General features: G+C 39.7%; 1 protein-coding gene across 3 annotated transcripts in view; it reads left to right on the top strand.

Moving 5' to 3' along the window:
• The window catches only part of epha6 (eph receptor A6), a 364,797-nt gene that overhangs the window by 155,007 nt on the left and 195,007 nt on the right, over positions 1–14,783 (top strand). For all 3 annotated transcript variants that reach the window (XM_051927201.1, XM_028799848.2, XM_051927202.1), the window contains exon 3: positions 5,451–6,114. In XM_051927201.1, the coding sequence (XP_051783161.1) occupies positions 5,451–6,114 (664 nt within the window). The remainder of the gene's footprint in view (positions 1–5,450; positions 6,115–14,783) is intronic.

The raw sequence follows: 14,783 nt of genomic DNA, 5'->3' as shown, positions 1-14,783 counted from the left end.
CCGGAAGTGGTGTCAGCGGGCCCAGACCCGGAAGTGCCATCATCGGGCCCTGAACCGGAAGTGGTGTCCGCGGTCCCAGGCAGAATTCCCCATGTTCTGTAGGGATAAAAGAGAAAGGGTTACTCCACCCCAACACCCTCTGGTGTGGAATTAGCCTCTTTTGGTACTTCTAGCTGCCTCCTATGTGCACGTGTGTGACAACATTTACATAGTGCTTTTCTCACTATTCAAAGCGCTTTATATAGACAAATGGGAACCACTTCAACCACCACGAATGTGCAGCAGCCATTTTGCTGCAGTACACTAACCACACTTTAGCAATTAGATGGTGAAGGGGTGAGAAAGTGAATAGTCAGCCAGTAAGGTACAGGGGATGATTAAGGGGCTAGAATGGATGAGGCCAAGATGGGCAATTCAGCCAGGAGATCAGGAAACACCCTACTCTTTTTGAAAGATGCCCAGAAAACTTTTATGACCTGTGATGATCCAGGTTGGCTCTGGCAGCCCAACACAACATGCATAGTCATGACCGAGATGAGCCAGGGCAATGGGGACACTTAACAAGAGTAAGGTGCAAAGTGCAGTTGTGCTTTTATTCAAAAAATCAATAGAGCAAATAGTGCAGTGTGGGTTTTAATAAATGAATACTCCATCCATAAAACAGCTGATGTGGAGGTTAAAGGTCAATAGATAGAACAATTAATATTGTATATCCGTAAAATTAGGTTGATATCCCAGGCAGTAGTCCATCCTTTAAAAACAACTATGAACCATAGTGCTGTCTTCAAAAAATCTGACATTTCCTCAGCTCACTGCTATCGGTTTTCTCAGCATGAGGAGATGATAACCAACAGATGCACCCAACCCTTACATCCTGTCTTCTGTCCCTTGCTGCCATGCCTTGACTTCCCAGGGACCCTGCAAACCTTGCTCTTGTCTCCTGATGCTGTCACACTGTGTCTATGGGAGCCTGCCCAAAGCATTTGGTCACTTCTGCTCCTTGGTGTGCTCAGCAGGAGTGACTTCTACCACTTGAGTGTCAGGCACATGCTCCTCTTGGGACCACACACTTGACCACCTGTCTCCACCCATCCTTTAGCACCAGCTCTCTTTCTTCTTTATATTTGTTTTAACCTGTCTCTCTTTCTCATTTCTTCTTCCTTCTACCATCTCTCTCGATCAGGCTCTCCTTAATACTTCTGTGTTGTTCTAATTACTACCTACAGAGAGTCAATGAGGAAATTGGAAGCAGCCTTGCCCTCACGTGCAAGCGTAATCAGCCCCAACTCTCCCATTAAACATCTCAGGGATGCACATACACATATACACCAGCACAGCCCGAACCACACCATTTTTATTTAAAATCAACCCAGACCCAAACGCGTCTCATCACATGACCACAGAGAGTTGGGACCTTGATTTTATGTCTCGTCATCAGTGCCATTTTTATAGTACTGCACTGGTGCATTGGGATCCACACACAGATCACAGGGTAAGTACCCTCTACTGGCTTCACCATGACCTCTTTCAGCACCAACCCAAGCTTTCCCTATATGGTCTCCCATCCAAGTACTAGGTGGGCCCAAACTTGCCTAGCTTCTGGTGAATTACCGGTTCTGAAATGCAGGTGGTATAGCTGCTCTGAAACTGGGATGAGGAAGGTTCACGTTAACTAGGACTAAACTTTAATGTTCACCACCAATTACCAAGCACATGTGAAGCCAGTCTCTCTGATGTGGTTTTACTGTATAAGACGTATGATACGTTAGGTAAAATTTTACTCAAGCAATCAAAGAGAGAAATGTTTTTCTATAATTAGCAATGCTCATTGATAATATAACAGCTAGAAAGTTTTACTTTATCACTATTCCCTCCAGAGTATGACCAGAAAGGTGTAAGCTGTCTGTCATAAAAGTCAAAATGCAAATTGCACTTCAGGGGCAAATGTTTGGCTTGAATTTCTCTACTCCTATTTCTTTAACATACCTAGGGGGCTACAAAACTACAAAAGTCTTTAAAGTTGTAGTATTGCTAAACTTTCTAGCTTTGGGTCTGCCCATATATAAACTGACTAGCTCTGCTACCAATCTAAGACACGTTGTAAACTAAGTAATTTCTAATCTAAGTAATATAATCGAAGTAATGTAAATATCAGTGTTAACGTTAACAATACATACATCTCTGTTATGTGCCATAAAAACAGTGTTAATGTTTGTAATGCACCATCTGTTGGAATAACAAATGCAATGCATTTTATTACTAAACTGTTTGTGATGGTCCATCTTTTGACATGACAGAGATATAGCAACCAGACAGATACTAATCCTCTTATTAAGTTGGTTGATTTGCCTAAAAAGGCAACCCAAAGCTAAAAGTCCAAATTAAAATCCTATACTCAGAAACTAATACAAATAAAAAATAATCAAAAAACCATTTCACAATCAATATGTCAATAAAAGTGAGACCACCTCCTCCAACTGAATATAAAGGTGGGGGTGGCTCCAGCAGCAGTGATGTCATGGTAGACTAGTCTCTTGGAAATCCATTCACAAAGCGCAAGGAACATACTTTAATACAAAGTACATAAATACAGATTAATAAATGATGATAACAATATGAATAAAATAGTAATAAAACAGGAAACCTGACATAAACCAAAGGACAAATTAAGGCTAATACATAACAAAAATAAATTTGAAAAGTTTTCAAGAATAGCATATATAGACACAGATTAAGTGCAACATATAAATTCATGTTAGCCAAAGCCATCAGGTTGTATAATGCCTGTTCTGACTGTTCCAATCTTCATGATAGCTAAGTATACATTGGCCTAAGAACAATATTTATGATCACTGTGCATTATATCAGGAGAGTACCAAAAGTCTGAAGAATTTAGGTGCCAAAATTTTTGTATGCCAATGTAATTTTTTTCCTTGCAAGTTCAATCCTTTAAAAAAGTTTCCTCATCATCTTCATGAGCATTTGGATTACACCAAGAAATCTACCAGATGTGTGCCTCTCCTGCTTAGTGCACAAGAAAAGTCAAATCTTGCCAGACGTTTCTCAATGATTTTGCTGTTTAAAAACCTGGTGACTGGAAGTGAGGCTTAGTTCTACAAAACAGACCTTGAGACCAAGTAATTGTCCAGGGTCTGGAGCAAGAAAGACCAGGTGCCTTCTGTCAAAGCTTGATAAGTGAAGTCAATGGTGAAGGTCATGTTCGCCATTACCTTTGTCATGATGGCATTTTGGAAGTAATTCCATTTGAAGATGGGCAGACAGTGACATCAGACACCTACATGCTTGACCCTGCTTTTCAAGCAGCTATGGAGAGGTCACTGAAAATTCTTCTTTCACTACGACAGTGTGCCATTGCACCATTGCAAGTATACGCTGGACTTCATTAAGGACTCTGCCATCAGCCTGGTGGAGGCTCCTCCTGACTCCCCAGACAAGGAACGCCAACCAATCAAACAAGAGCTCAAGAACTTGGGGGGGAAAAAAGAAATTTTCAGCAGTGTTATTAAAATGGATTAATTGCACGAAGATGTGCATTGACATATGTGGTGATTATTGAGAAGTACTAATAAATGCAGCTCTGAAGTTCAACAAAGAAAAACATTCTATTGCAGTTATTTCATCAAAATTCTTGAAACTGTTGGTCCTCCTCTTGAATATATACTACAAACATTGTGGGTATGATTCTGAGTTTCCCTCTTAAAAAAAGATTACACTGTCATTTTATGTTCTTTGTCACTGAAGGAGCACATGGATTTACCATTTAGGATGTGTGAAGTTCTACCAATCTACCCACCCTACAATCTGCAAATGCTTACTTGTAGATTGTTAACAAGTTACTAGCAGATCAAAACTGACAAAGACTGCACCTCCAGTGCTTTCTGTTAATCATTCGATAGCACTGCACCCAAGCTCACCTTATAATCAACTGCAGTTTTAATTTGTGGTTGTTAGTCCTATGAAGATACCCAGAAAAGCCTTCACCCTACTAAGCTCTATCTGATCTGACTTTCTATTTATACAAGCCATTGTAAAGAGTGACATGTATTGAGGACTGGAAACACCCAGTGTCTCTTGACTTTCCTGGCTGATTTTTGATGGGTTGGAAGTTTACCCATTCAAGCTGACAAGCCTAATACTTTAAATCAGAAGTGAAACCAAACTATTTGATGTTCCTTTCACTGGCCCCTATATACCAGTGAAAGTTTCATCCTTTTCTCTTCTAGTCTTCCTAACGTTATGTGGGGCAATGAATGACTATGTGAGAGACATCTCCTTAGTCTTGACAGACTATGTGGCAAGAGCAGGGATACCAGTGATGACATCCATTGGAGAAAGCAGCTTTACAAAAAGTCACAAAGCTACATCCAAATGTGGTTGGCAAAAAAGAAATAAGGTTGTGAGGGCACACATACCTGTGATGATATCCATTGGAGAAGGGCTGTATAAAGAAGATTACTGCTACACCCAATTATATAACCTTACTCTTTTCTGGTCCCTTTAAGTGAGATATGCATAAATGTAAATACATGCATGGAGAGGGGTTGTCTTGGTTAATTATCTTGAATAAGGAACGTTATTTTCCTCCTAATCTATCTTTAACAAAAGTTAAAATGTTGTGTTGGACTTCACACAGCCGCGCATTTGTTGTTAATTATCACTGACACAGCACTGCCAGTCTCCAAAGACGAAGTGCAAGGTAAAAAGCAATTTGAATAAATAATGGAAAATTAATTCACGGAAGCATAACAGAAAAATAACCTTTCATGTTTAATAGCGTAACTGTAAACTCTGACCTTTTACTGGAGAAACACAAATTTTCCCACTTGATTAAACAATGAGACAAGAAAGAAATATATTAAACAAATCAAAGATGCCGTGCAGAATGGGGAATGAGCCAAGTGGAAAGGCAAAGAAGGAGAATTTACTTTTGCATGCCTTGATCAAAGTCTAATAAAGGAGACAAGTATGAACTCGTATGGTCTTTTAACATATTCTCCCACAGGTCTCAGCCGTAAGGAAGGGTTAAGTGCAGAGTTTTATGGCCTGGTTAGCAGTGTTGACCATTTCATTGTGTGTAGGGTATCAGACTGATGCTGAAAAAATAAATGTGTTACCTTGTGTAGCAAACACCTTTCAAGGTTGCTGCATATAAATGGAGTACAACAGCATAGACCATTATTGCATTATTATTATTATTTTTTAGTAATTTAGCATGGCACTATATTCCACATGTATGTATTTCTTTCTGATACTTAGAATTGGTTCCCCTTAATGCATATCTATAAAAGTTAGAAGAACATGTTTTGCAACAATTTTTATATGGGGTTCAAGTTCAAAATGGTCAGCTACAGTTTGGTTGGAGGGAGGGTTAAGGACCTTATCATGATATTTTCTTCTATGACTTAAAGTTTTTTGTCTTTCCCTTGCAGTGGGATGCTATCACAGAAATGGATGAGCACAACCGACCCATCCACACTTTCCAGGTTTGTCATGTCATGGAACCCAACCAGAACAATTGGCTCCGTTCCAACTGGATTTCACGTGAAGCAGCCCAAAAAGTTTACGTGGAGATGCGCTTCACGCTGAGAGACTGCAATAGCATCCCTTGGGTACTTGGCACTTGCAAGGAAACCTTCAACCTTTACTACATGGAGACAGACGAGTCACATGGTGTCAAGTTCAAGGCCAGCCAGTTTTCCAAGATAGACACCATTGCTGCAGATGAGAGCTTCACCCAGATGGATTTGGGTGACCGTATACTCAAGTTGAACACTGAGGTACGAGAGGTAGGGCCTGTCACCAAGAAAGGCTTCTACCTAGCATTTCAGGACATCGGAGCATGCATTGCTCTTGTATCGGTGCGAGTCTACTACAAGAAGTGTCCATTTACTTTTCGCAACCTGGCCGTCTTCCCAGACACAATTCCAAGAGTGGACTCTTCCTCGCTGGTCGAGGTGAAGGGTGCTTGTGTGAACAATGCAGAGGAGCGGGAAACACCAAAACTGTATTGTGGTGCTGATGGAGACTGGTTGGTTCCTCTGGGGCGCTGCGTGTGCACCATTGGCTTCGAGGAGGTGGACGGCTCTTGTCATGGTAAGATCCCATCTCTTAAAGTCTACTGGCTATATGATGATGTTTTAAAACTGAGGCATCGGTGTCATCTAAATCTATAAGTATGTGTCAAGTGATGTGTTAAGAACTTTACATAAGGTATCTTTACAGTCGAAATCCTTTTGGTGACAAACGTGGGGAACCATTTTTGAGCAAAATGTTCTATTTGTGCCAAGTATTTCTAATGCACATTAGCAATCTTATCTTTTAGAATCATTAGTCATTTCCACACATTGTGCAAAGGGCAGGTAATACAGATTTGGAATCCAGATGGTCTAAATTCTAAAATTCAAGAACAGGGCCTAAACTTCAGTGTGGGATTATGAGAATCATGTCTTCTATATATAAATATTATAATAATATAGTGGAAAAATCTGGCTGATCCACTAAGGTAATAAATAAAAAAAATAAAAGCTGTTTTGGCACTGCTAGTTCTATCCAGTTATGGTGTAAGTTCATTAAAAAAATGCATGATTTATTTTTATTTTACAGCACAATGATGGGCCCTATAAGCTGTGTGCTGTTGTGTCTTGGAGCTGCATGAGGGAATTCACAAATTTTAAGATAACTTTGCTTTTTAATAAAAGCATCACACATAAATATGCTAAGAGAACAGAATCTTCACATTAGTCTTCTCAATGCCGTAAACATACCTCCAGTTGTCCTTCCTATTATCTATTCATCCATCCATTTTATAACTTGCTTATTCAGTTCAGAGTTAACTAAAATATACCACCAGAAAAAATCTTTTGTCCACAAAATTAAAATAAGAAAAAGTTAGCAAGTTAAAAGCTAAGTCCAGGGCAGGAAACACATTACGTGGTGATTTATCAGAGTGGTGTCAGGTACAGATCATAAAATACAGTAGTATTGATGCCAGTTGCATCCATTTTTTCAACAGTTTTGTGTTGCTTCTGTATCCCGGCAGCATCAGGCACCAACTAGAAATGGACCATGTAATGGAGAGCATATAGGTTTTTTTTTTCTTTTTTATTAATGTCTAAATGTATCATATTTTCAAATATTTAAAAAGGCAGGTGAGTTAATGTCTAAATTAAAATTCAAGGAAGTTGTATGAGCCAGTCCACTTATAAAATAAAACCTTTGCATGCAAAGCAGGAATTGACTGGCCAGCTAGCCTGAGGGAATACAGGTCGCTGAGATGAAAGGGCAGTCTGGCTGGAAATGGAATGGGGCTGAGCTGTAGTGAAACAGGACTGGAATGAGACAGGGAGTTGGCCTGTCCCATTAATCCGGGAGGTATATTAAGGAAAGCGGGCAGACATAAAATCAGAGAAAAACAGAAAGTCTCTCACTCGGCTGTCATATTCAGACAGACCATGCTATCTATTAATACCACTTGCCAGACTACATTGAACTAGAGACCGATCAACAAACCAAGACTGAAAGTCTTCGGGATATGGAGTCAAACCTGGAATACCCCAAAAGCAGACACACAAAGAAAGAAAGGACATGCAAAAGAAGCAATTAAACTAAGCAGCAGCACTACCCATTGTACTGCCCAACTTTACCTTACTGATACGTTTTAAAATGTCCTCAATAAAGTCTCGAATAAGCACATCACAGTCCTAAATGCACACTTTGAAGGCAAGGCAGCAGCTTAGTGGTTCATGCCACAATAGACAAAATTAATCCACACTCTATGTTTATATATAGTGCTATCCATTGCAAGTGTTTATGTGACTATTAAGATATTTATACTCATCTCATTTATAGGAGGGCTGCATCAGCAAGAAAAATGAAAAATTAGTAATTCCATGTTGTAAATGGAAAAAAAGAAAATTATAAACACAAAATGGTGGACTTTCATTAGCTATAAACAACCAAAAAAAAAAATCTTTCAGTGTGATATTAAGTGTCATCGTTTTTAAACTTAAAACCATGTACAATGTTTCTTGTCCAGTATCGACTACCATGTTCTTAACTTACCATATGTGGTTGCTCCATGTTAACATATATTATTAATGCAGTCAGTACAGTTTCAAGCTGACTATTTGCAATGTTTGTTAGACCTTCATCAATGATGCATAGAATCAATATTTTTTTTAAATTTCACCCAGGGCTGTAGCTATGGGGTGAAAAAGTGAAAAGCTTTCCCAGACTACAAGGTTTAATTTTTATACTAATGCATTATGGTTATTCAGTGCAAACTGACTATAACTGCAAAGAGAACATTGGCTTCTGCCAACAGAAATTTGGACATGAAAATCTAGGACAAGATGTAACATTTGATAGCAAAATGAAATCAAATTCAGATCTTGATGAATGCCAAAATCTTCATGAAAGTGAAAATGCAATTGGTCTGTAGAGAAACATGTGCACACACACACACGCACACACGCACACCCACACACACACACACATATATATATATATATATATATATATATAATTCATTACATTTATATAGCGCTTTTCTCAGTACTCAAAGCGCTATCCACACAGGGAGGAACCGGGAAACAAACCCACAATCTTCCACAGTCTCCTTACTGCAAAGCTGCAGCACTACCACTGCGCCACCTGTGAGGATATATATATATATATATATATATATATATATATATATATATATATACATACAGTATATATATATACATACAGTATATATATATATATATATATATAGAAGACAAAAGGACCTTGATAATGTAATGAACAACTTTTCAATAAATGTTGCCTTTGCCATGGATTTAGTACCCAGCTGGTTCACTGTCTCGGTTGACAATTCACATATTCCTTCATGTATTTGTAGGCTTTCTTCTGGTTTAATCCCAAAAATGTATATGTTACATTGACTGTGAATAGTAACGTGGTCCAGCCTGTGGCTCCTGCCTTTGCGCCATGCTACTGAATGCCCATGTTGTGGATCAGTTTCTTCTTATTGATATGATCACAAACTGGGTTGACACTGTTTAGTTATTTCAAAGCAAGTTAGCATTGACACAGAAGTATTGAGAACAGAGTAAAAGAGAAGGAGCAAGTGAGTTTGGGTGGTGACTTGGAGAGTTGTTGTGGTGATTGTAGCACTTGTGGCCAAGTGAAGGAAAGACAGCAAAGAAACAGTAATGAAATTTTGGGGTGCCAAATGAAATTGCACAAGTGGTGAGCCAGCTCAGCGTTGGGAAGGCTGCAGGGATCTGTGATATCTGGGGTGAACTTCTCCAAGCTGGTGGTAAGGCTATCCACTTGGCATTGCAAGCAATCTTTGCTTCAATTTGGGAGAATGGCGTTATCCCAACTGACTGGAAAACTGGACTTGTAGTCCCTATCTGGAAAAGGAAGGATGATTGCCTGGATTGTGGCAACTGCAGAGGGATAATACTGCTCTCAGTGCCGGGTGAGGTCCTTGCTAGGGTCACCCTCAGTACGATCCATGATCTCTTGCTCAGCTACCAGAAGTCTACTAACAACTGCATCCTGGCACTGAGGGTTCTCATGGAGCACAAATATTGGTTTCTTTGCAGCCTTTGTCAATTTTCATAAAGTGCTCGACTCAGTTGATCAAGCTGCCCTGTGGGATATCTTGAGACATTGTGGGATCCCCTCGAGGTTGGTGGATATCATGGGAGGTCTGTACACTGGTACTATGAGTGTTGTGCAGAGTGGAGGCAGGTCCTCTGCATTCTTCCCAGTTGATTCATGGGTTTGGCAGGGGTGTGTTCTTGCTTCTACTCTCTTCAATGCTTCCATGGACTGGGTGTTTGGCAGAGTTGTGGGATCCAGCAGCTGTGGGGCATCTGTTGGAGAAGAAAGATTCAGTGATCTTGACTTTGCTGACGATGCTGTGATCTTCGTGGATGCAATGGAGGCTCTGATTTGGGCTCTTGAAAAACTGAGCAAGAAGTCTGAGTGTCTGGGCTTATGAGTATCCTTTATTAAAACAAAACTCCAGGCCTTTAATGACCTCTTGGATACAGCCATCAGCAGTGTGTCTGTCTGCAAGAGTGTCAACCTTGTCGAGAGGTATACTTACTTTGGCTGTGACATTTATGTCTCTGGTAACTCTTCCTACGAAGTCAGTAGATGGATTAGGAGAGCATGGGGGGTCACAAGGACACTGGAAAGGGGTGTGTGATGCTCCTGATATCTATGCAAAAGGACGAATGTCCTTGTCTTTAGAGTCCTGGTGCTTCCTGTCTTGCTATATGGTTTTCAAGACATGGACACTATCCAGTGACCTGAGATGAAGACTGGATTCCTTTGGTACTGTGTCTCTTCAGAGAATTCTTGGGTGCCACTGGTTTGACTTTGTGTCGAATGAGCGGTTGCTCCTGGAGTCCCAAATGAGGCACATTACCTGCATTGTGAGGGGGCATCAGTTATGGCACTATGGCCATGTGGCATGATTCCCAGAGGATGATCCGGCTCACAGGATTCTCTTTGTTGAGCACCCGAGGGGTTGGACCGGGCCAAGGGGGGTGCCCACATAGCACCTTGCTGTGGCAGATAGAGGGTCATTTCCGGATGGTGGGACTGGACCAGGTGTCTGCTTGGGGGGTTGCCAACCAGGATCCTGAGCTGTTTCATCATATGGTGGGTGCGGCAATGCACTGTATCAGTGCATGCTCCCCAACATAACCTGACATGACCTGACCTGACAACGAAAACAACAACCGTCTTTGGTGTGTGTCCCATATGTGGGAATTCAGCAAAGTGTAGTGTAGTGGGGTTGCAATCACTTCTTTCTGAGCTCCGTCCGACAAGTTGCTCTAGCCAGTAATGACGCCTCTTTCTGGGACAACTTGGGTTTTATGCTGACTAGACTGGAAGTGGTAGGGTCAATTGCCTTCACTGGTGACTTCATGGCACTGTGGGGAAACAAGGAGATGACAATATTAATGGCAGTGCCCCCTCTCATCCCAGTTGATTACTACATATGTTGACTGAGAATGAGAGGAGGTTCTACGATGCACATGCATGACTTACTATATTTTAGTTGGTGGAAAAGTGGACTAGCTGCACACTGGGTAGACTAGGGTTAAAGACTTTTGTCGTGAGGAGGCATTATATGTTACAATTTAATAATTATATAATTTCTGACAATTGTTTATTTTGAAGGCCCACCAACTAATTAAGACTATATTCTCCAGACATCATACTATGGTCACAAATATTATTGTCGCAGATCTTTACTTCTTTTATAGCCATAAGCTGTCATTTTATATTGACTGTGAATTGTAATGTGGCCCAGCCTGTGTCTCCTGTCTTTGCACAATGCTACTGGGGTAAGCTTTGAATGCTCATGTTGTGGTTTAATTTCTTCTTAATGATGTCATCAAAAACTGGGATGACATTGTTATGTCTGCTCGCACTGCCAGATTTAGGTAATTGCCTGAATGCTTCTGGCTATGTATTGTGTGCCCCATGAGGGCATGTTAGACTTTTGATGTTTTTTCATTTCCCTATTGCCACCAACTCAACAGTCTTTAGCTTAAGCTGCTTGTTTCTGTGTGGCTAGTTTTGTGTTTAATTTCATTCCTTTACATCGGACTGTGGGATGATTGTTTTCTATTTGGTGGACCGTGAAAAAATGTTTTATTTTTTCTTTTCATGCGCTCCATTTCATATACTAGACTAGTCTTAGAAACACATAACATTACTGGATGCAGTATATAATTACAGATAAGGATCTTTAAAAAGAAAACTTGTGAAATAGAAACAAACTGCCCTTTTTATTACTTATTGAAGTTTAATCACATTTAGAAGCGTGTTATACACTCAGTGACTTCATAATAATTGGGTAAGAACTTAGATTGAAGTGCCAGTGTCAAAGAGGTTTATATGATAAAATAATATGTAATGTCTAAGTAGACTACAGCAGAAGGACCTAATCAGGCATTCATTTATCAAGCGATTGTACTCTCGCAGTAAATTGTAAATCAAGCGTACATTCATTTCTACGGATTTTTAGCTTTTATTAATATGAACATGATCATAAAGTGTGACCAAATACTGAATATGCATACATAAATTTCAACTATTAGAAACACGCTACTGCATGTTGATTTCTCTCTGTTTTTGACAGAATAGTTGCACCACCTTTTAGCACCCAAAACATATTCAAAGTAGAAATAAAATTATATTTCTCAATACACAACAAATAAAAGACGTTATTGTGGATTTTCCATGCTATAAGCTTCATAACATTAGTGCAGTCACAAATGTAGTTGCCTAGTGCACCAATTAAAATTTTTACTAACACTGTTCTACTCAATATGGCCAATCACACCAAACTGATCTGGTAACATAGCTAGTGTGACAGGGTGCTGGGCTGGCAGCCATTATGGGGCTGTCTGTCTAGGAAGTGTATATACTGACTCCTAAGTAATTCCTTTGTGACGATATGTGGTTATGTGGGATGGGCAGGAGTATCAGAAGATTATCCTAAGCCATTAGGTGGCAGGAACAGAAGATAAAAGGGATATTACAGGTGCATGGCACTTAACGTATGCAAGGGTGCTCAGGAGAGCAGTAATTACTTGGGACTGCTAGAGGGAAACCTAAGGTCTCAGGGTTTTGATCTTCCTGACCCAGTTTGTGCTTCTAGGGTTTACCACAGAGGCAGGGTTTGCCTGGATTATGAAGCTGCCATTTGGAATGTGAGTAGAGTAGGTCAAGAGTTAGTATGGCGCAGAAGTTGTGAGAAAAGAGTGAAAAAGAAGAAGAGAGTGAGTTTGGGTGGTGAGTGGGAGAGTTATAGTTTTGGATGGTGGGAAACTGGGTAGACTAGGGTTGAACACTTTTGTTGTGTGGGGGCATTATATTTTACAATTTAAGGATTGTATAATTTCTGGCAGTTATTTATGTTGAAGATCCAATTAAATATTTAAATGAATATTACTGAATTTGTATAGCAATCGGTATGTATATACAGAAACCAATTCAGAAACTTACAGAGGTCACAGTCTATCTCAGCAATGCAATACTCAGGGCAGGAACCAGCCCAGAACTGAACACCAGATCCTAGCATGGCCCCCTTTCAAACACATGGAACCAGTTCAGAATCATCATTTAACCTAACATGCTTGACTTTGGGAATGTTTGAAGAAAATTTAGAGAATTCAGAAAACCCCCATGAAACCAGGAAGATTGATCCATGGTGCATCAGCTGTAACCATTGTGTATCTTTGCCATCCTATACACACATGTATATGTATATGTTGTAAGAGGGCAAATGAGAAGGCAGAGAAAGTCCCAAAATAGTTGGGGTGCCAACTGGGAACACCCTATTCAATTTGCAACAAAAGAAAAACAAGCTTAAAAGGTGCACTATGTCACTTTCAACTAAAATAACCAGTAGCCTTCTGTTACCCAGTAGTGCCGTTTTTAAATATGTCAGCCTTTGGAAGAATTCCTGGCAGTTGGGCACTCAGCTCCAAAATGTGATACCACCCTCTGGGGATGTCTCTCTTCATATTATCTGGACTGGAAGGGGTGGGGCTTCTTAGGCTCTGTTGCCCTCAAGTTGCAGTTTCACGGCATGGTGAGGGAACAACAGCAACAACATTTATCCATAAATCATATTTTCATACAAAGAATGTAGCTCAAAGTGCTTAAGAAGACAAGACCATTAGCGACAGTGCCTCCTCTCATTACAAGGTTGTACCACATACCTTAGGCAAGCCTGGAAGGCAACCCTCTGGATGCATGCGTGATAATGTATATGTATATGTATGTAAGTCAAGTATGCACTGTATATGTGTAGATTAAAGTAATTATGTCTACAGCAACCAATTATCCATCCATCCATCCATTTTCCAACCCGCTGAATCCGAACACAGGGTCACGGGGGTCTGCTGGAGCCAATCTCAGCCAACACAGGGCACAAGGCAGGAACCAGTCCCGGGCAGGGTGCCAACCCACCGCAGAGCAACCAATTAATTATTGATTATTCTTTAATCAATGTTAGAGCATTGTTTTGAAAGTTCAGCTTACCATTTCAAAAAATAACCAGTTTGTACCTCTAGAAAAATTCTTCTTCTAATGTTCTTCATAATTTTGTCGTATAAAACTGATTTAAAGCTGCAATGTGTAAATTAATTTTATTTCCATACATTGCAGTATGCAAGTATGTACTATTGCATATTTAATCTTTTACATTTTTTTGTGTTGCAAATTAGTTATTTGCCATGAGTACAGAAAAAAATCAAACAGTCATTAGAACCGAAGCATAACCTTCTATAATGAGACATTTTGGAAAGTGGTGACATAGAAATTAGTGTGCATTGAAAGTTGAAAGAAAAACACTATGAATTTTACCTGGAATTTTAACAGTTTGTAGTAGAATTCTAGAAGTTTTTAAATATACAGGAATTTTAAAATATGTTTTGCAATTGAATAATCCTCTTGATGTTATTTGTCTGCAAGAAAGTTTGTTATGAAAGTATATATCCTTTAAGATTCTATGTTGATAGTGAGATATGATAGAAGATTGGGTGTAGAAGGTGGATCGGCTACCTTAGTAAAACAACACAGATCATGTCATGTTCTTTCATCCACCTATGAATATGAATGTATAAGAGTAGACATGGGTGGATTCAAATTTGAAAATAAAGGGGAAAATAATGGCAGATTTCATACATAAGCTAATTATATGTGGTGATTCAATAGACATATTAATTAATGGGCAA

This window comes from Erpetoichthys calabaricus, chromosome 4, assembly GCF_900747795.2.
Source record: "Erpetoichthys calabaricus chromosome 4, fErpCal1.3, whole genome shotgun sequence".
NCBI lineage: Eukaryota > Metazoa > Chordata > Cladistia > Polypteriformes > Polypteridae > Erpetoichthys > Erpetoichthys calabaricus.
This window is presented reverse-complemented; position numbering and strand designations above follow the sequence as displayed.